Source organism: Armigeres subalbatus, chromosome 3 (assembly GCF_024139115.2).
Source record: "Armigeres subalbatus isolate Guangzhou_Male chromosome 3, GZ_Asu_2, whole genome shotgun sequence".
NCBI lineage: Eukaryota > Metazoa > Arthropoda > Insecta > Diptera > Culicidae > Armigeres > Armigeres subalbatus.
In genome coordinates this window covers 200,799,705-200,825,226 of record NC_085141.1, presented here as the reverse complement: position 1 = coordinate 200,825,226, position 25,522 = coordinate 200,799,705, and the positions used below count along the sequence as shown (strand labels likewise).

The window sequence follows — 25,522 nt, the reverse complement described above, 5'->3', positions numbered from 1 at the left end:
GATTCGGCATCGTAGCGCTGCAGGAGGTTTGTTGGAAGGAAATAAGATTTCAATGGTGCGAACGTTTAGAGGTAATCATACCATCTACCAGAGCTGCGGCAACACACACGAGCTGGGAACAGCTTTCATAGTGAAGGGCGATATGCAAAGACGCGTGATCGAGTGGTGGCCGATCAATGTGCAGGTTGACGATCAAAGGCCGGTTCTTCAACTTCAGCAGCTCGATGGGGCCCTTCTTGAGGACTACTGGAATACAGTTAAAGCAGCCATTAACGAAGCAGCGGAGAACAACGTCGGGTATATGGGACGAAGTCGACGGAACGATTGGTTTGACGAAGAGTGCAGACAGATTCTGGAGGAGAAGGACGCAGCGCGGGCGGTTACGCTGCAGCAAGGTACCTGTCAGAACGTGGAACGTTATAGACGGAAGCGGAGAGAGCAGACCCGCCTTTTTCAGGAGAAGAAACGCCGCCTGGAAGAAACGGAGTGCGAGGAGATGGAACAGCTGTGCCGTTCTCAAGAAACACGCAAGTTCTACAAGAAGCTCAACGCATCCTGCAAATGCTTCGTGCCGCGAGACGAAATGTACCGGGATAAGGATGGGAGCATCTTGACGGACGAACGTGTGGTGATCGAAAGGTGGAAGCAGCAGTACGAGGCACATTTGAATGGTGCTGAGAGTACAGGCAGTGAAAGTCAAGGCAGCGGAAGAGATAACTACGTCAGTTCAGCGGACGATGGAAACCAACCAACCCACCTGGAGGGAAGTTAAGGATGCCATCCAACAGCTAAAGACCATTAAAGCCTGTCATAAGACGAGACGTATTTCGACCTCAACAGTAAGGCCGTCTTCAGTGTCTCGTACTTGACTCGACTTGAAGAAAATGATCGCAGCTTACACTATTTATACTATGCGTAGGTATAATAATTTATCTAGGTACTTATCTTACTACGGTGCTTATTTCTACTCGCTTGATGCGCTTAATGTTTAGGTATAAACTTGAAGAGCCAGGAGCTACCATTTCCTTGATCTTTATTCAACAACCGCGTTTGTACCTGTCGGTAGATTTCCAAGCTCTCAGCAACATCAAGTTTCCACGGAGAAGAGACATTTCTTAAAATTTAAGGATTAAGCTGGTAAGGATGGTATCGGAGCTGAGCCCGGAAAAGCTAGCCACTTGCCTGCACAAATTGATAGTCCGAATCTGGGAAACTGAACAGCTACCGGAGGAGTGGAAGGAAGGGGTTATATGCCCCATCTTCAAGTAAGGCGACAAGCTGGAGTGTGAGAACTTTCGAGCGATCACCATCCTTAATGCCGCCTACAAAGTGATATCCCAGATCATCTTCCGTCGTCTGTCACCATTAGTGAACGAGTTCGTGGGAAGTTATCAAGCCGGCTTTGTTGACGGCCGCTCGACAACGGACCAGATCTTTACTGTACGGCAAATCCTTCAAAAATGCCGTGAATACCAGGTCCCAACGCATCATCTGTACGACAGTATAGACCGCGTAGAGCTATGGAAAATTATGGACGAGAACAGCTTCCCTGGGAAGCTTACCAGACTGATCAAAGCAACGGTGGATGGTGTGCAAAACTGTGTGAAGATTTCGGGCGAACACTCCAGTACGTTCGAATCGCGCCTGGGACTAAGACAAGGTGATGGACTTTCGTGCCTGTTGTTCAACATTGCGCTAGAAGGTGCGGAGAGCCGGGTGTAACAGTCGGGGTCGATTTTCAACAGATCCAGTCAATTTATTTGTTTCGTGGATGACATGGACATTGTCGGCCGAACATTTACAAAGGTGGCAGAACTGTACACCCGCCTGAAACGTGAAGCAACAAAAGTTGGACTGGTGGTGAATGCCTCAAAGACAATGTACATGCTTGTGGGCGGAACAGAGCGCGACCGGGCCCGCCTGGGAAGCAGTGTTACGATAGACGGGGATACCTTCGAGGTGCTCGAGGAATTCGTCTACCTCGGATCCTTGCTAACGGCTAAAAACAATGTCAGTCGTGAAATACGGAGGCGCATCATCTGTGGAAGTCGGGCCTACTACGGGCTCCAGAAAAAAACTGCGGTCAAAAAAGATTCGCCACCGCACCAAATGTGTCATGTGCAAGACGCTAATAAGACCGGTTGTCCTCTACGGACATGAAACATGGACAATGCTCGAGGAGGACTTGCAAGCACTCGGAGTATTCGAGAGACGGGTGCTTAGGACCATCTTTGGCGGTGTGCAAGAAGACGGTGTGTGGCGGCGAAGAATGAACCGTGAGCTCGCCCAGCTCTACGGCGAACCCAGTATCCAGAAGGTAGCCAAAGCCGGAAGGGTACGATGGGCCGGGAATGTTGCAAGAATGCCGGACAGCAACCCTGCAAAGATGGTGTTCACTCCCGATCCGGCAGGTACGAGACGACGTGGAGCGCAGCGAGCGAGATGGGCAGACCAGGTGCAGAACGACTTGGCGAGCGTGGGGCGTATTCGAGGATGGAGAGATGCGGCCTCGAACCGTGAATTGTGGCGTCAAATTGTTGATTCAGTGTTATCTGTTTAGATGTAGACTAAATAAATGAATGAATGAACACTCGTTTAAATTTGCTTATTCTCGTTGATTTTAATAATCAACATTCACACCGAAAAAATAAACCAAAAAATTTTTCGTGCAACAAGTGATTTGACGTTTGCGGAACAGCTTTCCGACAGTCGACCGTCGGACCCCGGTTCGAATTTTTCAATCCTCTTGCAATAGCCGCCGTGTTAAAACATAGGCAGAATGTTCCCGCTCAAAACAAAACCACGTGCTTTTCGCGAAATGACAGCAGGGTTCGATTGTATCAGTGACCAGTGAGAGGCAATCGGAGTCACTGAGTACATGGAGAGTGTTTATCATAGCAAGTGCATACGGTGGATAAGATTTTTATTGACTCTGTTGTTTTTAGTGACCGTTGCGATTACCTGAGAAGCAACCAGCAGGAAACCGCAGTATTCTATTTTATCTCGAGATGCATAATACATACACTCTGGTCAAACGTAAAACGTGTGCCCACAGGGACCGCTAGGGAGAAGGGTTGCCAGCAAGGGGTGAGACGCTGAGCACTAGAGGCCTGAATAAGAGAAACGCGGATAGAAAATATGACTCTGCCAACACTGCATTCAATCTTCTTCATCAAAGAACAACACACGAAAAGGAAGAAATGGTTTATGTAGATAAAATTTCACAATACGTTATATAATGTATCCACATCACATAACAATAGAATCTAATAAACAATGCAAGTTTATTTCGTAATATATAAATAACTTGCATATATTATTGCAAACTTATGTAAAATGCATTCAAATTTGTTTATTTAAAAATGGCATAAAATCGAATTTAGCCGTTTTCAGTATTTAAGGCAACATTTTGGCTGCTTGACAGGCCTCCTGCTCGATTGGCTGCTGTTTTTTGACGGTTCGATTGGCGGCACATACCTATCCGCGTTTCTCTTATTCAGGCCTCTACTGAGCACAATGTTCCAAGCACACATTTTCAGGCTTTGATTCAGAAATGTGGCACTCGGTGTGGCACACTGGGGCACAATTTTGACATTTGAAGGATCTTAATAAAAATACTGGCAGTCTTGCCGAATTTTGTTTTGATTTGTTTTCAATTACGTACACGCTTACTTCAGTTCACCCAAATATGGCTGAAGAATACCTAAAATCCTCCAGTGTGGGGATGTAATGCCAATAAGAAGAAGAAGATTGAAGATTAATAAAAATAAATGAAAAAAATATCATGTTCTTATAACGAATAAATACAATTTATAACACTATATACTAAATATACAATAATAGTTGGTCTAACCCAACATAAGATGGAACAACTAACACCAGGTGCCGGGAATTACAACCTAGCTGGCTTGCTTCCGGATATTCACATTTGCTCCGTTTGCTGCTCCAATTTCCAAGCATAGCATTTTTATTCACGGGTGCGACAGTTCTGTTGAAATGGAAAACAAAACATTGTAAAAATAGAGTTGTGTATCAAATTCTAAATTTATATCCGGAGCTTCGGATAGCGAATTTTGGTTTTACACGATTAATACTTGACTTCGGAAGTTGTAAATTACTCACTTGGTTTCTTAGAATTGGAAAATCGCTACCTCCGAAGCAAGAAAGACAGATTGTGAAAAAGCTTCCGGTTTTCCATTTATAATAATTCAATGAAACTTACCTCAAATGTACTTATTTGGTGCATCGATACTGATTCGAGGGTGGCCTAATATCCATATTTAGCTATTTCGCAGTTCCGGGCCAATGATGGGCTGCTGGATGGTGGCATTGTGTTTTCTCCACTTCATACTAGCTGTGGTACCAACTTGCAAAGCTTTCGCAGCTGATCTTTTCAACGTCTTCCTCTCCGTCCTCCACAGGGCCACTTACTTCACGTAGCGAATCTCCGATAGAGTTGTCAACAACCTCCAACATTTGGTCGCTGGCTCTCGCTTCCGAAGTACTGGCATCTTTCTCCTTCTTAGCATCTGCAGGGAAAGGTAATGTGAGAATTACAGATGATGTTTTATAACTGGATTCCCCGTCAGTCCTTCTTATCTTTCTTAGCCTTAACATCGCTGATTTTTTCTTGTGGATTCATTCGGCCCGTTGTCGAAGTTTACTCTTCTGAATAAGAACATATTGCACAAGTCGCAGAACCAACCGTTATCGGTACCGTTATCGGTACCGTTATCGCAGTCGCCTTCGTCGTCCGAACCAGCTCTTTCGGATTTGCTCTTTTTGGGTGTGGACAGGTGATTCTAGCAAGCCGCCGGTTCATCCACATATTTACATACCTCGTCGACGGTGGTGAAGTTCTCCGGATCGGTTTCAGCACCATCTACGCCAGATTTTTATTTGGTGTAACGTTCCACGGGATTTTTAAATTTAAGATGTTTAAACGATGCACGATGGGTGTCACTGGCAGCACTGTTAAACATGATGCGCCCGTGCATGATGATTCTGGTGAGATCGATGATGCATAAACATACTGACGTCAAGTTGGTAGCCCTGTGTTGCAGTAGGTGAAAAAGTAGGAGAAGGAAAAAACGATTTCCGTTTTTCCGAAAAACAGCAGTACAGTCATCAGAGCAAATAGGCAGAAGCAGTCAGAGCAGAAGAATTTGAAAGTTACTACAATTTGTTGTTACCTAACCAAGTCTTTAAATTTGTTAAGTGTCTATGGTTATTAGCATCGTTAGTTCTAAAGCTAACTAGCCGAAACTGTAAGTTTAAAATAAGTTTTCGAAGTATCCAAACTAACCTAAATCATCCATATTAGACGTGTGCAGGAACTGGTACAGCGTTTAGCGTAACCAAAATAGTTGTTCGAAGACTGATTAATGTAAGTGTGAGAAAGCGTTCCTTATGTTTAAAACTAAAATTCAAATAAATTACAGCTAAAAGCATTCGTGACTGAACATACTGGCGTTAGTCTTTGCTCTTTAGAAGTCGGTCCCTTCTCCACAACTTGGTTACCGGAACAAACTTTTAGATTAATCAAGATTATGGACCACAACAATGTGGAAACGCCTGTTGCTGAGTCGAATTGCGTCAATTGCGATCGATTGGATAGCGCTGACAATCTTGTTCAATGCGATCAATGCGATGCTTGGTGGCACATGTCCTGCGCACAAGTATCGCAATCGGTCGAAAATCGTCAATGGATATGCCGAGCGTGCCAAGTACAGGAACACAACAGTATCCGATCGGGATCTCCTACCAACGCAAATCGCCTAGAACTGCAGATGCGCAAATTGGAAGAACGACATGCGTTGGAAAAGAAGTTCCTGGAAGAGAAATATAGACTTCTCGAAATGGAGATGGATAATTCACCAGAAAATGTGAGCACCGGCATCAGAAGCAGTGCGGGTGAACAAACAGATTTCAACAAGGTGAGGCTGTGGATTAACGCGTGTGAAGAAAATCAAGCAGGAGCCGCTGGTGGTCGATCCAATGCCCAGTTGATGACAGAGCACACATCACGCAACCATGATTGGAATGTTGCTAATGACCCGACAACTAGTGGAAGAAGAATGTGTTACGAAAATACCAACGAAGAAGAACCGGATTTGTATTGGCAGCGCAGTGACGAAGAGAGGACACAAAGCAATCGTAAACCCTCACAACAGACTGGCTCCGTTTTAACAAATTACTACGAATCCACCACCATGGGCACCAGGCCCATCCCGAAGCCTAGAAGATTGATGCTAAGTGAAACCAAAAGCGAATGTCAGAAAGAAGGTTTTGAGTTCCCTATCCCTCCCCCTCGAACACAAGGTAAGTCACCGAATGATCCAATTAATAAGACCGCACGACAGCGCGATGATATGAACCTCCTATGCAGAAAGTTAGGTAGTACCGGCTTGTCATTCTCTAAGCCAATAGGGACATATCCAACATTTTCCCAACAAAAGCTAACACAGCCAAATATGGGCTATCTCGGAAATTTTTCTCGGCCATATGAGCAAACAAATCATTTGACGCAACTTGGTCCTATCTGTTCGGCACAACAAGCTCCGGATAAAAATGTTCCTTCCAAGTTGGAATTTGTGCTTACCCCCTCGCAGTTAGCCGCCAGACAAGTTATGTCTCGCGACCTTCCCCTTTTTTCTGGCAATCCTACCGAATGGCCAGTATTCATAAGTAGCTTCAAAAATTCAACGCTCGCTTGTGGATACACAAATACCGAGAACATGGCACGTCTTCAGCGTTGTCTGAAGGGCCAAGCATATGCTGCGGTTCAGAGTCGGTTATTACTTCCCGAGTCCGTTCCGCACGTAATTGATACTCTACATTTGTTATACGGAAGGCCTGAAATTTTAATCAACGCACTCCTGGAGAAAGTTAGGCAAGTTCCTACGCCGAAACTCGAGAAGCTAGAGACGCTTATAGATTTCGGCGTGGCCATCCAAAGTCTGTGTGACCACCTGGAGGCAGCAGAACAATACGCTCACCTCTCGAACCCGTCGTTACTTTCGGAGCTAGTGGCTAAACTACCGGGTCACGTCAAGATGCAGTGGGGCAGTCATCTTCAGCAGTTTTCAGAAGTGAACTTAAAACATTTCGCGGATTTTATGTCAGGTGTTGTTTTGGCAGTGAGTAAAGTAACTGTATACGCCGGTTTGAGTGCTAAAAGCGGTACAGTTGAGAAGTTTAATCCGAAACTACGTGGAGCCCTGCATACTCATATCGGTGATTCAGATAGTGGTGTGGAGCCGCCGAAACTGTGTAACGGATGTCATTCGCCAGGCCATAGAATCGTTGACTGTGAAAGCTTTAAACAACTATCGGTCGACGGAAGATGGAAGCTGATCCAGAGCAGAGAACTTTGTCGTACGTGTCTCAACGATCACGGAAGAAGAAGCTGTAGGAGTTCAAATCGTTGTGGGCTCAACGGATGTCAATACCGTCATCATCCATTACTACATTCGTCGGAATCCAATACTACTGCTTCACCACAGGTCAATATTTCGGAGAGTCATTCTCACAGACAGTCGGATAGTTTACTACTCTTTCGTATCGTTCCAGTGACCCTACATGGACCTGGCAAATCAATCGACACCTATGCGTTCATGGACGATGGTTCTTCTATGACGCTAATCGAAGACAGCTTAGTGAAACAGCTTGGAGTCGATGGCGATGTTTTACCGCTCTGCCTGTTATGGACAGGTAACGTCTCACGGATGGAGAACGATTCCCGACAGGTGGACATCAATATATCTGCAAGGAACAGTAAAAGGCAATATCAATTACACGACGTACGCACAGTGATGGAGCTATCTCTACCGCAGCAGACCCTTTCGATGGAGAAACTTGCTGGTAAATATCCACACTTGAAAGGTCTTCCTGTTTCAAGCTACTTCAATGCTAAACCCCGGCTGCTTCTTGGTGTGAACAACCTGAACGTCATCCTGCCATTGCGAGTGAAGGAAGGATTACGTCTAGAACCAGTCGCAGCACGAACAAGATTAGGATGGTGTGTTTATGGAGGTAACGGAACCGATTGTCAAATGATGTCGCTCAACTGTCATTCTTGCGGATGCTACGGAGAACTAGATTCGAACTTACATGAAACGGTAAAAGGCTACTTTGCCTTAGATGATGTTGGAGCGAAAAATGAACTGAATGTTATGTCGAAGCAAGATGAAAGAGCTCTGCGTATTCTCGAACAAACTACCGTGCGAATTGGAAACCGTTTTGAAACAGGGCTGTTATGGAAGTTTGATAATATAGAGTTTCCTGACAGCTACGCTATGGCATTGAGGCGATTGAATTGCCTTGAAAAAAAGATGACCCGAGACCCGTCATTGCGCCAAAATCTGGAGAAGCAGCTGAGGGAGTACGAAGCAAAGGGATATGCGCATCGAGCTACCCTAGGTGAACTGACTACAGCAGATTTGAAGCGAGTGTGGTACTTACCGCTAGGCGCTGTTTTCAATCCGCGCAAATCGAAAGTTCGCCTGGTGTGGGATGGTCGTGCCCAAGTTGATGGCGTGTCTTTTAATTCAATAATGCTCAAGGGACCTGACCAATTGTGTTCATTACCTGCTATACTTATGCGGTTCCGTCAATTCCAAGTTGGAGTTTCAGCTGACATAAAAGAAATCTCGCGTGATTTTTGAAAACGTCGTAAGTTCAAAAGAGAGGCTCTCTTTGTTTACTTTCTCTTTCGATTATTACAAAGCCATACTAACATTTACATTGGATTTTCCAGCATCGATCTGAAGAAAATAGCTTTGTCTAGTGTGCTGAGGTGAAAATATTGCAACAAATTTTAAACTAGCCTAGATATTAGCAAAAGAGAGCGTAATAAAAGAGAGTCTCTCATTTGGACTTACGACGTTTTCAAAAATCACGCGAGAAATGTATCATCAGATTTCCATTCGATCCGCAGACAGGCACTCGCAAAGGTTTTTGTGGCGCACGGACACATCGAAGCCCGCGGACGTGTATATCATGGATGTTGCAACTTTTGGATCAGCCTGTTCGCCAGCGTCCGCGCAGTACATAAAAAACAAAAACGCAAACGAGTTCAGAGACAAATACCCACGCGCAGTAGAGGGAATCGTAAGAAACCATTATGTTGATGATTCATTGGAAAGCTACGATAACATCGAAGACGCCATACGGTTCTCAAAAGAGATGCGTGTTATCCACGGAAAGGGAGGATTTGAGCTTAGAAACTGGCTGTCGAACCGAGAAGAAGTATTGCGCGACCTCGGTGAAGCCAACTTTGTCCAACACAAGGATTTTAGTTTGAGCGACGAATATGGATGCGATCGTGTGTTAGGCATGCTTTGGATAACTACCGTGGATGCATTGGCGTTTGCTACGGACGTAAAGGACGAAGTTAATCAAATTATAAAGAGTGGCGAGCGACCGACAAAGAGGCAAATGTTAAAATGTTTGATGGCCTTTTTTGATCCTCTCGGGTTATTGGGAGTGATTCTCGTACATGGGAAAATTTTGTTGCAGGAGGTATGGCGGTCTGGAATTCTGTGGGACGAAAAGGTGGACGACAGAGTTTATGAAGGTTGGATAAAGTGGATCGGACTATTGAACGAAATTAATACTATCCGTGTCTCGCGTTGCTATTTTGAAGGTGCAACCAGCAATCACTACCATAATCTGGAACTGCACGTGTTTGTTGATGCGAGCGAAACAGCTTACTCCGCTGTGGCATATTTCCGAATAACAAATTCTCAAGGTATTGCATACTGCAGTCTCGTGACTGCGAAAACAAAGGTGGCTCCTTTGAAGCCACTTTCAGTACCACGGCTAGAGCTTCAAGCCGCGGTCTTAGGCGCTCGTTTAACTAAATTAATCGAGGACAGCCACACTCTGCAGATCAAACGACATTTTTTTTGGAGTGATTCAGCAACCGTGCTGTCCTGGTTAAGAGCAGATGGACGGCGATACAAGCAATATGTAGCTTGCCGTATTGGAGAACTGCTAACATTAACCAACGTTGAAGATTGGAGATGGGTTCCGTCTAAGCTGAATCCGGCAGATGAGGCGACGAAGTGGAGAAAGGGTGCATGGTCGGCGGAGGATAGTTCGTGGTTCCGTGGTCCCGAGTTTCTACAACTTTCCGAGGAAAACTGGCCGAAGCAAGAACGCGTAGTACAACCTACTAATGAAGAGATACGTCCTTGTAACGTGCATCGTGGTTTCAAGGTACCGCAACAAATTTTTGATTTGGAGAGGTTCTCGAAACTCACCAGACTGATCAGGGTTGCTGCTTTGGTCCATCGATATGTCGATAATTTGAGTAGAAGGAAGAGGAAAGAGGCGCTCATTGGAGGACACCTGCGAACCGAGGAATTGCAAAAGGGAGAGCGTACGTTGATTCGTCTTGTACAGTGGCAGAGCTTCACGGATGAGCTTGTACAGATAACTAATAATTTTAATAAGCCTCAAGAACAGCAAGAAGCTTTAGAAAAATCCAGCAGCCTCTGTCAGTTGTCTCCAGTAATTGACGAATATGGAGTTTTGCGAATCGATGGGAGGATTGGAGCAGCACCAAATGTACCGAAAGACGTGAAGTTTCCGATTATTCTGCCACGCAGTCATCGGTTCACCAATCTTATGATGGAAGACTATCACTATCGCTTTCGCCATGGAAATTCAGAGACGATTGTAAATGAAATTCGCCAGCGTTTCTATGTTCCTCGATTGAGAACTTGTGTCAGAAGAGTAGAGAGAAGCTGTCAATGGTGCAAAGTGTATAAGTCGACACCGAAGATTCCACGTATGGCTCCTTTGCCGATGGCACGAATGGCAACGTTTACTAGACCGTTCACCTACGTAGGTCTGGACTTTTTTGGACCTCTAATCGTCAAAATTGGTCGAAGTGATGCAAAACGCTGGATAGCTCTGTTTGTATGCATGACAACACGCGCGATACACGTGGAAGGTTTGGGTACTGAATCATGTGTTAAATGTATTCGGAACGGTTTGAGTACTGAATCATGTGTTAAATGTATTCGCCGATTCGTATGCCGCCGGGGTGCGCCTGCTGAAATATATTCGGATAATGGCACGAATTTTGTGGGTGCTAACAAACAGCTAACTGACCAAATGGAGTAGATCGAAGGAGATTAACAAGCGACGTTTACCAACACCAACACGAAATGGTTATTCAATCCCCCTGGAACACCACACATGGGTGGATCGTGGGAGAGGTTGGTACGTTCTACAAAAGACGCTCTGGAGACAGCCTGTAACAACAACAGAAAACTCGATGATGAAGGATTGGAAACATTAGTGGTCGAAGCCGAGGGAATTGTCAACAGCCGGCCTCTTACATACCTTCCCTAGAATCTGACGAATGTGAGGCATTGACCCCAAACCACTTCCTTCTCGGGAGCTCTAGTGGAGTGCGCCAACCAGTAGTGGAACCAACGGACCCTGTGAATGCGTTGAAAAGTTCGTACAACCAAATTAAATTGCAGTTGGACATGTTCTGGAAGCGATGGACTAGGGAGTATTTGCCAACGCTGACTAGAAGATCAAAATGGCATACAGACGTTAAACCGCTGACAGTGGGAGATCTTGTGGTAGTGGTAGATGAGTCTCGAAGGAACAGCTGGACTCGAGGACGAGTAGTGCAGGTTATAAAGGGAAGTGATGGTAGAGTCCGTCAAGCGCTTATAGAAACTGCGAGGGGAGTGTTGCGTCGGTCAGTCGCTAGGTTGATAGTGTTAGAGGTACAATATGGAGGTAAAACTGGATCAGGTGACGGTGACCAGTGTTACGGGGGGGATGATGTCACTGGCAGCACTGTTAAACATGATGCGCCCGTGCATGATGATTCTGGTGAGATCGATGATGCATAAACATACTGACGTCAAGTTGGTAGCCCTGTGTTGCAGTAGGTGAAAAAGTAGGAGAAGGAAAAAACGATTTCCGTTTTTCCGAAAAACAGCAGTACTTACAGTCATCAGACCAAATAGGCAGAAGCAGTCAGAGCAGAAGAATTTGAAAGTTACTACAATTTGTTGTTACCTAACCAAGTCTTTAAATTTGTTAAGTGTCTATGGTTATTAGCATCGTTAGTTCTAAAGCTAACTAGCCGAAACTGTAAGTTTAAAATAAGTTTTCGAAGTATCCAAACTAACCTAAATCATCCATATTAGACGTGTGCAGGAACTGGTACAGCGTTTAGCGTAACCAAAATAGTTGTTCGAAGACTGATTAATGTAAGTGTGAGAAAGCGTTCCTTATGTTTAAAACTAAAATTCAAATAAATTACAGCTAAAAGCATTCGTGACTGAACATACTGGCGTTAGTCTTTGCTCTTTAGAAGTCGGTCCCTTCTCCACAACTTGGTTACCGGAACAATGGGCTTCGTAAGCCATGGGGCCAAGATATATCGTTCAAGACCAGCTAGAGTAGACTTCGAATGTTACGGCCTGCAGCAGGTCTCTCATTTTCGCGGAGGTTGTAGCGACGGATTCGACATGATTTGTATGCCATATAGTTGGAGGTATTCATTTTCGCGGCTGGAAGAGGAACAGGGAATAGCGAATGTGTTGCGGTGATGGATAATAAATGTACTTACCTGTTCATGCAACAGGTCCGGTTATTCATAAAGTGGTCGCTCGGAAGGTACTGCTTGATCCATCGCTCCTTTTGACTTGTTTTGGTACCTTTCATTACATAAAACGCAAAATTAAGGTACCCCGGGGCAAGTGAAAATACGGGGTAAGTGGGTACTATGGCTGCCGATGAATCGATGAACGTTTTTAATGGTAACAATGTTCTAGAAAGATGAAGCAGGACTATCAACGAATGCACCCGACACAAAAATATTTGGAATTAAAACCAATTGAGGCACCGTGCTAATGCTATTGTTTGATCATGACTTAAAACTCCCGAGAAAAGCTATTACTTTTATTTTGATTCAATGGATCTCCAACAGAATAGTCGTTCCTAAATATTTAATTGATGTGGAAAGCGAATAGGTTGAGAAAATTAATAATTGTGTGACATCAAAAATGATTTAAAATTTTTTAATTAAAGCCAAAACTTGCAGTTTACACTCTGCCTTTAAGTTTTAACATATATGGGGCAAGTGGGACATATTTGAACAACATTTTCGATAGAACAATTTTAACTGCTTTTAGATATTTGTCTAGTGAAAATAACTTTTGCCATTCATATATCATATGGATCTGAATCAGATGTGGTTTGATATCATTGGTTTCGTTGTTAAAAGTATTTTACAGTTCATTAACAGGTGTTTATTTTACATTCTTAAAATTATCTCCCGAATGAAAAGAGCAATGGTTATTACTATACGATATATTTCCGTTTACAGTGCAAATAACTCATTTATTCTGCAATAGAGTCAGCAGGTTTTGTTTCGTGTTTTGTTATTTTTTAAACTTTGCATCAGATTTACAGATTTTCCAGATATTTACACAAAGTGCTTAACATATAAATTGGCAATTTCTGTTCTATTACAAATTTAGAACACTGCGCCTTGCCTGAATGAAAACTTTTCTTTTGAAGTATCTTGATTTATGTAATAATTAGTGTTCTAAACAGGAAATTTTAATTCGAATGGTGAATAAAAATTTACTTATCCTTTCCACTTTAAACATTTGGTACAAAAAGTAAGCTAATAGAAAGCAAGACAAGAGACAATTGAACAGTGAGTCGGCTGTTGTCTTGTTTTCATTATAACATTATAATCCCTTTCTTGTTGCCAAAACACAAGTCCGACAAACAACCAACCTCCATCCATGATCTGAAAATACTACGACTCAGAAATAATATTAACATTATAAATTCCTTTAATTAGTTTAGTTCGATAGTATAAAACAGATTAGGTCCGACTTGCCCTGTTTGAAGAGGTAAGTGGGTTCTACAAGTGAATTTATTTCTTTCACTACCAATATTTTTTGTGATTGAATAAATGGCACTTCACTACACTTCAACAACGGAAACATATAATGATGTATCCGTGGTTAATGTTCTGAAATATCCTGTTTTCTAAGTATGCCGGTAACAATTTCGATGAACTAGCGTTTTTTTAGGTCCCACTTGCCCCGGTGTACCTTAGATGAATACCACCAGACCGCATCGTGCTTTCGTGCTGTGCGGTTCTTTTTCTCTTTGCGGAAGGAAGTTTTTAATACTACCCGAAGCTATTTTAATTTCAACGGTGCTTCTTAGCGCTATTTGTACCCACTGATCCCGTCACGGTCTTTGCAAGGACCCGTGCCTTCGTTTTACGTTGGACCCGTTTGCGGAAGTAAAATTCCGGCAAGCGGTGGTAATCCTGCAGGGACACCGTTCTGGGAAAAAACCTCTTAGAAGGTCACGTCTCCACGCTCAGCAATGAGCATTAATAAAAACCCAGATTAATCCACCTAGCGGTGATGGTGCCTTTCTCGACCTTCGTAAAATGTGTTTGCTTGAAAGTAGATGAGCTAGTAGCTAAGAGTAAACAAAAAAACTTCTTGGCCGGAAAACTTGAAAATCGGATTATTTCAAGCAAAGATATTGTAAGATCCAGTTGAAAACGCGAGACCTCAGTTCGGTTTTTCAACTTGATCTAATATGCTAATCAAATTTCGACATTTTTTTCCTTTTCCAATCTTTTGATGTACATACCCCTGTTGTATTTTACCCAGTTATATATTTTAAGGATATCACATTTGGATGTTTGTTAAACTGAAGCTCTGACTACACAAAAAGAAAATGAAAATATCATTTCCCATCAAGCGAGCGGAGGGCAATATTTGTTATGATATAAATCTCGTGGCCGTTCTTCTGCCAAACTCCCGTATGAAGAGGGAGGAAGTGTATCAGTGTGGAAGCATCCGATAGTTCGTTTTCGGAGAGAAATTATAGCCTTTCGGTACAACTTTGTAGCACAAGAAAGGCAAAAAGTAATTGGCCATATTTTCTAAGGTAATAGTCCAAGCTGGCCAATTTTCAATAGAAAATAATAGAATGGATTCCGCGTCCAATGCAATTTGTTATGAGAGTAAATCGATTGAGGGTAAGTGCATTAAAATGAGCTGAACTTTTTTACGCGCTTTTTTGTAACATAAAGCATTTTGGCCATAATTTTTGTGCCCATAGTCCGATCTTCCAAATTTTTCAATAGAAAACAAAACGACAGGATCCTGCGTCGAATGGAATTTTGTTGCAAGTAAATCAGTTGAGGATAAGAACCAAAAGTGAGCTAAACTTTTTGCACTTTTGGTGCGCGCACACACATACATACACACACAGAGACATCATCTCAGTTCATCGAGCTGAATCGATTGGTATATAACACTATGGGTCTCCAGGTCTTCTGTAAAAGTTTGGTTTTCGAGCGAACATATAGCCTTTTTGTATACTTTGTAAACAAAAAGGCAAAAATGATGTTTCAGCCATAACTTCTGATCCATATTTCGATCTGGCCAGAATTTCAATAGGAAACAATGGGATAGGAATCTGCGTCGAATGCAACTTGTTGCGTGTAAATCGATCAAGAGTTAGGTGTCCGAAAATAGGTGACATTTTTCTTTTTTGATTTTTCTATTAAAAAAAGGTGGTTTGGCCATAACTTCCGATCCCATAGTCCGACCTGGTCAATTTTCAATAGGAAACAATGGGAAAGGATTCTGCGTCGAATGCAATTTGTTTGCGAGCAAATCAGTTGAGGATAAGTGCCCGAAAAAATGGTGACATTTTACGCGATATTTACGTATAAATTTGTATTTTGGCCATAACTTTAATTCATAGTCCGATGTGGCCAATTTTCAATAGGAAACAATGGGAAAGGATTCTGCGTCGAATGCAATTTGTTGCGAGCAAATCGGTTGAGGTAAGATGCCCGAAAATGAGTGGCATTTTTTACGCGATATTTACGTATAAATTTGTATTTTGGCCGTAACTTTAATCCCATAGTCCGACATGGCCAATTTTCAATAGGAAACAATGGGGAAAGGATTCTGCGTCAAGTGCAATTTGTTGCGAGCAAATCGGTTGAGGATAAGTGCCCGAAAATGAGTGACATTTTTACGCGATTTTTACGTATAAATTTGTATTTTGGCCATAACTTCCAATCCCATAGTCCGACGTGGCCAATTTTCAATAGGAAACAATGGGAAAGGATTCTGCGTCGAATGCAATTTGTTGCGAGCAAATCGGTTGAGGATAAGTGCCGAAAATGGTGACATTTTTACGCGATATTTACGTATAAATTTGTATTTTGACCGTAACTTCCAATCCCATAGTCCGACATGGCCAATTTTCAATAGGAAACAATGGGAAAGGATTCTGCGTCAAGTGCAATTTGTTGCAAGCAAATCGGTTGAGGATAAGTGCCCGAAAAATGAGTGACATTTTACGCGATTTTACGTATAAATTTGTATTTGGCCATAACTTTAATCCATAGTCCGACGTGGCCAATTTTCAATAGGAAACAATGGGAAAGGATTCTGCGTCGAGATGCAATTTATTTGCGAACAAATCGGTTGAGGATAAGTGCCCGAAAAATGAGTGACATTTTTACGCGATATTTACGTATAAATTTGTATTTTGGCCATAACTTCCAATCCCATAGTCCGATGTGGCCAATTTTCAATAGGAAACAATGGGAAAGGATTCTGCGTCGAATGCAATTTGTTGCGAGCAAATCGGTTGAGGATAAGTGCCCGAAAAATGAGTGACATTTTTTACGCGATATTTACGTATAAATTTGTATTTTGGCCGTAACTTCCAATCCCATAGTCCGACATGGCCAATTTTCAATAGGAAACAATGGGAAAGGATTCTGCGTCAAGTGCAATTTGTTTGCGAAACAAATCGGTTGAGGATAAGTGCCCGAAAAAAATGAGTGACATTTTTACGCGATTTTACGTATAAATTTGTATTTTGGCCATAACTTCCAATCCCATAGTCCGACGTGGCCAATTTTCAATAGGGAAACAATGGGAAAGGATTCTGCGTCAAATGCAATTTGTTGCGAAACAAATCAGTTGAGGATAAGTGCCCTAAAAATGAGTGACATTTTTGCTTCGTTTGTACGCACACACACACACACACACACATACACACACACACACACACACACACACACAGACATCACCTCAATTCGTCGAACTGAGTCGATTGGTATATAACACTATGGGTCTCCGGGCCTTCTATAAAAAGTTTGTTTTTGGAGCGATCATATAGCCTTTACCGTATACTTAGTATACGAGAAAGGCAAAACAAGAAGGGGGAGTCTCTGAATTCTCCACTTCCTTCTAAAAAAACAAGGTTTCAAGACCGTCCTGCCAAAGCGCGGAAAAATAGAAGGAAGCTGGAGAATTCAGATATTCCTTCTAACTCTAATGTCGGAAATAATTCTTCTCCTATCGAACTGAGCAATCAGTTCGATTTGATTAATGATGAAATTGAGCAAATTGAATCTACCTCTAGCCCAGGTGATTCGATTCATGCAAAAAAGCAAAGGATTCCGCCAATTGTGGTATCTGTTGCCGAGTTTTCTGGCATTAGGAATGAGATTTTGAGTAACCTTCAGGGGATCAAGGTTTCATTTCAGAACGTTTTAGGTGGTTTTAGTTTCCATAAAAAGTTCTTACAAATGTCGAAAAGAATTTGAAATTGTTCTGGAGTTGAATGGATAAATCTCAGAATGGCCGCAGTAAATTATTTTTAATTTGTTCAGGAGAATATTCTGAAAAAAAAATCAGAGGAATTTCCTAAAAAAATCCGCTAGAGTTTTTATTAAAGGCTCAGTAGAAAGTTCAGGGTAAACTCGTTACAGTTCCTTGTTGAATTCTTCCTTGAAATCCTTTGATAATTTTTCAAGAAATATTTTTGGGCACTCTTCCAGTATTTTAACTGGGAATCCGGGAAATCCCTTTAAGAATTTCTCCGGTAAACACATCTCTGGAATTCTTTCTGAAATTTCACATGAAATTCCTCCAGGAATTCGTCCAGCAATTCCTTCAGAAATTTTTCAGAAAATATCTCCAGATTTTCCTTTGGAAGTACCTCTAGCAGCTCCTCCATAAGTTCGTCCATAAATGTCTTCATTACATCCTCCAAGAATTCCGTCGAAAATTCCTCCAGTCGCTCCTTCAGAAATTTCTTAGTTTGTTTCTTTCACGACTTCCTCCAGTAGATCTTCCAGGAATTGCTCTCGAAGCTCCTGTAGGCATTCGTTCGGAAATTTCTCTGAGAATTCTTTCGGAAGTTTCTCCAGGAATTCCTCTTGATGATGCTCCGAGAATGTTACCAAAAGATTCTCCAATAATACCTCTTGAACTATATTCTGGAATTTCTCTGTGATTTCTTCCAGTAATTCTTTCGGAAATTCCTGCCCAACATTCCTGAGCAATACCTCAGGAAGTTCCTAAAAATTATCCAGAAGTTTCTTCAGACATTTCTTCAGAAACTCTTTCAGTAATCCTTCAGGAAGTCCTCAGGAAAATCCTTCAGGAAATCTTCAGAAAAATCCTTCAGTAATTCTTCCAGAAAATTCCTTCCGGAATTTCTCCTGTAATTCCTACGGAAGTTCCATAAGCATTTCATCCGGAAGTTCTTTCAGAAATTTATCTGAATGTTCCTTCAGAAAATCCTTTGGATATTCCAACAGCAATTCCTCCGGAAATTCCTTCAGGGATTCCTTTAGAAAGTCTCCGAAAATTCATCAGGAATTTATCCTGAAGTTTCTCCAGAAATTCTTCCGGTAATTTCGTCAGAAAATCTTATGGAAGTTTCTTTCAGGTATTTCACGGTGATTTTTCCGAACTCACAGGTAATTCAGTTAGAGAAATCCGTTGGAATTATATTTAAAAACTCATTAGAAAACCCAAGGGAAAGTCATTTCCCTTACTCATGAAGATTTAAAAGAATATTCTCTTGAATTCTAAAAATTTGAGTGTTAAAAAATAAATGATACGTAAAACAAGGAGATGATTGAAATTACAAACCTATTAGATTTTGAAATTTTTTCACTGATAATCATAATTATGATATTGAAGACATTTGAAGACATTTTTACTCGACTTGAAAATTTGAAAATATCCCCTGGCATCCCTGTTGATATTGTACGTTTACTTGCTAGGTGGACACGGTCGGTTAGAGTAGCCGTTCCACCAAGTGTTCGTTAAAGTAGTCGCTAGAGTATTCGGTGTTGGTTTGAGCGAGACAAAGCAAACGTCAAAAAATTCCAACCAGCAATCTGAGTGAAAGAGCGAATATTTGTTTACCGGCAACCACGTGCTTTTTGGCATTTACATTTTTGGCGGACAAAAGAATGAGCACGTGTCCCAGTAGGTGAGGGGTAGTTAGATGTATATGATGTTTATTACCTGATCGTGAGATATAAAATGTTTAATACTTGCCCCAAAAAACCGCGAAAAAAATACCTACATTATTTAATAAAGTTCTGCGACTGTAATATTAAAGAATTGATTTCATTTGACTAAATATTTGTAATCATTAAAATTAAATTTTATAAGACATTAACATTGCGCTTACTCTGAGTAGCCGTAAAAGTAATCGGGAAAATCTTGATAGCGAGTAAATCCACAATAAATAAGATCAATTTAATCGGTTTTGCAAACAATCGGTCCGATTGTATTATATTCCCCTAAAGTGCTTTTTTGACCTTTCTAATGAAATTTTTCTAATATATTTTATGAGGCATTGAGGTGGATTAATCTGGGATTTTTACTCTTTACAGACTGTGGATTTGTAGCGCATATCAAGTGCTCTGAGTTGGTGCCCGCCAAATGTGTGCCAGATTTGAAGCGGTTACGTGGAATATTTGGCGTGGACTTAACTACGTTGGTTACTGCACACAAATGTAAGATTCCATTCATTGTTAAAAAATGCGTTGAAGAAGTCGAACGCCACGGTATGCTACAGGAAGGAATATATCGCATCTCTGGGTTCGCCGATGAAATCGATGCTTTAAAAATGGCTTTAGATAAAGATGGTGAAAAGGCCGACATGGCTGTGCTGGCGTATAGCAATATAAATGTTATTTCCGGTGTTTTGAAACTGTACCTACGACTACTTCCAGTTCCACTGATTACGTTTCATTCTTATCCAGCCTTTATGAAATCAACAGGTAAAATCAAATATTCATTTTGTTTTAGTTATATAGATATGTATTTAATTTTCTAATGCATGTTAAATCTTTTTAGTAAACAAGACAATTGGAGAACAAGTGCAAACCTTACGGGACGCCATCAAGCTACTACCACTAGCTCATTTCAATTGCTTGAAATATATTTTAGAACATCTCAATAGAATTGCTTCACACCATGCTATCAACAAGATGAATGAATCAAATATTGCTACAGTGTTCGCTCCAACTTTGATTGCTACACCACAACACTTGACGGATTTATCACAGGAGATCAACATGCTCACATCACTTATTACGCACTGCCATACAGTATTCCTATGACTTATCATATTTATGTTTATTCTGCCGTAATCTCATATACACTCTGAAATAAATCCACACAGAAAAAAATTCCGTGGTAAAAAATACTATTTTGTAGACTACGCTCTGTTTTTAAAACTACCATGAAATTTCAGTTAATTTTACCATGGTGTCAAAAAAATTCACCACTGTTTCAGTTCATGTGACAACATTCCGCATGGGCCACAGTTGATTTTTACTGCGCGCATGGTCAAATCAAACGGGTTTGTAATCTGCTGAAAATCGTCGGTGCATATTCTTAAGGTGATTATAGAATGAAGCTTGTGGTGAATTTCAAATTCACCACACGTTTATCTGCATACATTTCCAAAAGCCCAAATCTGGCGTAATAGTTTTCGTACAGTGCCGAAACTCAAATCATGATTGTTCAGCATAACTAAGCAAACGATCTACCATTATTTAGGCCGCATACGCGTTATGGATCTTTCATCTCGTGCTCTTGAAAAAAATATTGGAAAAGCACGTGGTTTACAAAATGGCCGATTTCTGGCTTCATTCTATAATCACCTTAAAATAACCCTCGGAATGTTACACGTAAAAAAATAACCTTATAAGTTATGGCAGAAAACCATTCGAAAATACTTCTACTTTTCATTATGTCACCTAATGAATGATCACTTATCCAAAAGCTTATAACATTCATAAGTTAATGAAAAGTATAAGTTTTGGAATGAATGTGACTAATGCGATGTATAAGTTTTTCCTTGTACATGTCATTAAGCGCTTGCTTTGGCAAAAAAGTATTAGGAATCTTAATAATAAATAACATTAATTTTTTACGTGTAGTTTTGACTGCAATATTTTTTTTGCGTAGAGTTGAGTGGGGCAAGAGAACGCACTTAGTTTTCAATCGATCATGTGGCCCTTATGAAGCAAGCTTCTGCATATCAAATCAGTGTCAATGATGCATATACTCTTCCTTTATGTTAACCAGTGGAACAAATATTGAAATTATTGAGATTCGTTTTAGTAGAACCCTTATTGCAAGACAGTAAAACGCACTCTTACCCCACCGGTGGGGTAAAAGTGCGCATCGGTGGGTAAGAGTACGCATTTATCCAATTATGTGCTTTAAGTATATATTAACACAAATAAAAGTTAATAACATTTAATTGATGTTTAATGAGCATATATTACGGAATGTTTAAAGATTACGTAACTCTTAAAGGGGGAGGGGGTCCTAAAAATGTACACTTTCATTCGAACAACCATTGTTTTTTATATTTACAAAAAACTACAGAGGTAAAAATATTTATCAGGTTTCGCGTGGCGTATACAAAGGCATTTTCCTTAAGGAAAGTCCACCAATCACGTAACGTAAAATTTGGCTATTTCATCACCCCCCCCCCCCTCTTACACTATTTGTATGAATCCTCTAAAAATTATATGGATCGTCACATATCTCTCAACCCCTCCCAGCTAAACGTTGCGTAATTTATGAATGTTTCTTTTGATTAAATGAAATTATAATTTAGATGAAATTGTGTTTTCGTACTATGTTTAGGTGTACAACAAGTCCTAATGACAATTTCATTATTTCGCTTCAGTGCTTTGTTCGCTAATTCCTTTCTAACACCGAATTACTTCAACTTATCCTAAAAACTTGTGGATAAATCTGAATTCGTCCCTTTTTCTTAGTTGTGGATCTTTACGCTTTGAAAGAAGTCTTATTTCGGCCGGAGATACGGGTTTGACATCATAACTTGTGATTCATATGTGTACTCTTGCCCCACCGTTTCCTGCGTACTTTTACCCCACAGTCCCAAAAATTATTCAAGTATTGGTTTTGACTTCTTGGAAAACTAAACGGATTGGTGTTCTGTACCATAAAGTACTCTATACAATAGGTTATTGAAATGGTATAATGTTCACCTGATTGAACGTATATATGCACACAAAGAAATTTCATTGGTGTTTTTAAAAAATCCATTGGTAAAAATAAAAAATTGCATTGGTTCTTTTTCGTAGAGAGTTGTGTATGTTTGAAGCAAAAGTCAGCAAACTGTTAAAAAAGTTGATAGTCATCTGCTACCACCCCTGAAATAAAAGTTTATATACTTGAAATAAATTGTAAAAATGTGAAACCCATATAAAGGCACTGTTAAAATAAAAAATGTTTTTTTTTTCAGGAAAATCCCCACACCCCTTTTCCCACAAGTTTCTTCCTCCCTTCTTCCCTTTCTTGTTTTCCACATAATAAACTTTTTACATAAAGTTTGTTTTTCGAAAATATTTATTATTATTAGATATGCGTGTTCTGCTATCAGCCGGAATCAATGCTGATGAGGATTTGATATGCAGTGTCTTCTGAGCATGTTGGCAGTTATTCTCATTTTTTCACAGCTCCAGTACTCTTAGATGCTGATCTTAATCGCATAGACCGAGTGCAAATAATCCCGGATTAGTTTCGGAAATATTAAGCAAAGATGCTCCATTAACGGTATTCTGGTGGTACTTGCGATACAAACAAGACGAAATGTGAAGGCCCTGAAAAACGAGATTACACAAACCTCAGAAGCTGCTAATTTAAACTAAAAACGGTGCGATACTAACCTGAATGAACAGTGATCTCGAGATCGTCTTCTTTCCATTTTGTATGCTGGAAATCCGAACGATTACTTGGTTTTTTAATACAGAAATATCTACAACTATATTTCTTAAGCGTGCGAGCAAGTGTGAAAATATGTCAACAAAACAAAAATATTGCTGTTTCTTTCGTATCATTGAACACAGCTGTCACCTTGTGTGATTATTTTTCATATTGAGCGTTTTGAAAATAAAAGTTTCAAAACTTTGTCGTGCCGTGAAAAAAATTTCTCCATTAAAACTGCCAAAAGAGTAACTGCATCGACGTCGGATGGGAAGAAAACCGCGATCTCTGCCTCCTCACACAAATAATCATCAGTCGCAAAAACAGCAGCAGCAAGAGGGAAGATATGAATCCACCACTGAAAACCACAATGTAGTGCGTGAATGCTAGTCACGGAACAGGCGAACAACAAAGCGTGACTTCTTTCATTCAACATATGCAACTATTGCAACCCTATATGACTGGGAGCCCTCCGGGAATACGAGGTGTCATCATCGACAAGCGACAATATTTCATTGCCATCCACTCGGAGCCAGAAACCGTCTATCGCAAAACAAATTTGTAGGCATACACTGATAAATTCGCTTATTCTACAACCGATCCGCTGTTTATCACTTTACAGCACCGTCGTGTATGTTTGCCATCATGCATTTAATTTTTCATCAAAATTTCGCTCCATTCATCCCGATTTTTCATACTTCTAGCATTTCACTGAATGAAAACCGCATCGTTTCTTGATTGATTATTCGAAAATAGTATCAGCCGGGTGGTTCAGTGTCGATAGTATAGTTTAAATTCCGTGGTGCTGCCCATACTACAGCCTCAAGATGCCGATGACCACAGCGAATGATATCGCGATGCAACAATTTCATCTATCGCTGTCTAAGCACGCCCTCAACACTACCGATAAAGTGCCAATGGATCAGCAATCCCTCTAAAGTAAATGTCGGAGCACTGCTTCATCAACATAAAATGATGCCACATTGCAGCTCATTCATCGTATGGAAATTTTTAGCTACCCTTAACATGTGAAATTTTTAGCTACCCTTAACATGTGTGCCGTCATCATGAGGAACCGTCCGAACCATTTAGAACCGGAATTTTAACACCACCACCGGTAAACTAAAGTACTTTTTCAAACGTACCCGAAATGCATCAACAGTAAAATTCAAATGTAATAATTATCCTTTTTATCCTCTCCAGGAAACACCAAAACCATGTTGTCCAGTGGCATGTTGCGTATCATTAAGCGCCACTCCATAAGCCTCCGAATCATGATTATCAACGCACGTTAGTCTTTTGTAAGTGCAATTGTACATCCTTTGAAGATCGACAGCCATTGCACGAGCTCATGTACCCAATTGAGTTCATTTTATGTATTACCAGACAAAGGCCGGAGTGGCCTGTGCAGTGCATAGAAAGTCTTCTGCATTCTGAACGGTCCATGGCTGCACGTCGCCAACCACGCAGTGAACATATACTGAATACTGCAGTAGAAAAATGATAATAAAATCTTGAAAATTATGACGTCTTCCTCTCATAAAGCATTCAAATAAACATAACAAAACAATCCAGTTTAGATATCTTAATTAGGAAGACTTGATCTAAGACAAATTAATAGCAACACTACATAACTGAAATAATAAGCGATGTTACTTAATAGATTTGAAATCTTTAGCATCACTTTTCAAAGAAATTTTCACATAAGAGAGTATAATCTATGGGTATGCGGTATGGTCTACCTAGGATTATAATACGGAACAGGGAAAACCTGAGAAATTCAATAATAAATTCATGTTAAAGACACAGTAGCGGTAGGTGGTGACCGCCTTTGATGGTTCTCTGAGATGTTCTTGAAGAAACTGCACCCATCCAAGAGTAAGGCTTCCCTGATGGAAACCGGAGGACATAGCGAATATGAGGGCTATAACGAAATAGCAATGTGAGCAGCTATTGGCGGATGTTATGTCTTGTGGTCGACTCCTGACCCTGGATGAAAAAGAAAACTTCTCGTTCATCTCAGAATGTTGGTTGTTATGGTGAGAGAATCTTAGTCAATATAAGAACTCCAAATCCGGAATTTTCACTTCTTGCAGAATGAAGAGGATATTGAACTAAAGCCTATTCGTTACTGCCGTTTTGGAACCTCATCTTAGTTCCGCACTCTTTACTCCAGTAGATCGTCCTTCAGGTAGGCCTCGAACTTTATATTCGGCATCCGCAGACGGTTGAAAATGAGGTTCGATGGTCTAATATTGGTTTGTGAAAATACATTCAGGCCGCTTTGGAAAATTGAAAAGACAAAGGAATTCTATTGCTAAAAAGTTTTCTTGAAAGTTGCCTCCCAGTGAAGTTAAGCGGCACCCTTGATCTGATTTTGTCTCTGCCAATAAGTGAGTTTTTGATGATGT

At 40.9% G+C, this 25,522-nt stretch overlaps 1 protein-coding gene and 1 long non-coding RNA gene across 6 annotated transcripts in view; both read left to right on the top strand.

Annotated features, from left to right (window-relative positions):
- The window catches only part of LOC134226113 (N-chimaerin), a 128,493-nt gene extending 107,922 nt beyond the window's left edge, over positions 1 to 20,571 (top strand). For 2 of the 5 annotated variants that reach the window (XM_062706669.1, XM_062706668.1), the window contains 3 exons: positions 4,422 to 4,541; positions 19,751 to 20,140; positions 20,217 to 20,571. In XM_062706669.1, coding sequence (XP_062562653.1) covers positions 4,422 to 4,541; positions 19,751 to 20,140; positions 20,217 to 20,482 — 776 coding nt within the window. In that variant the 3' untranslated portion in view covers positions 20,483 to 20,571. Of the gene's footprint in view, positions 1 to 4,421; positions 4,542 to 5,087; positions 5,387 to 5,441; positions 6,322 to 19,750; positions 20,141 to 20,216 lie in introns of those variants that run through there. The other 3 variants (XM_062706671.1, XM_062706670.1, XM_062706672.1) reach the window with 3 other exon arrangements.
- Positions 20,572 to 23,583: 3,012 nt separating this feature from the next.
- LOC134223215 (uncharacterized) lies at positions 23,584 to 25,322 on the top strand. Its single transcript, XR_009982482.1, has 3 exons — positions 23,584 to 23,672; positions 23,816 to 24,228; positions 24,315 to 25,322. It is a non-coding gene; the product is annotated as an uncharacterized LOC134223215 (long non-coding RNA).
- Positions 25,323 to 25,522: the final 200 nt, after the last annotated feature.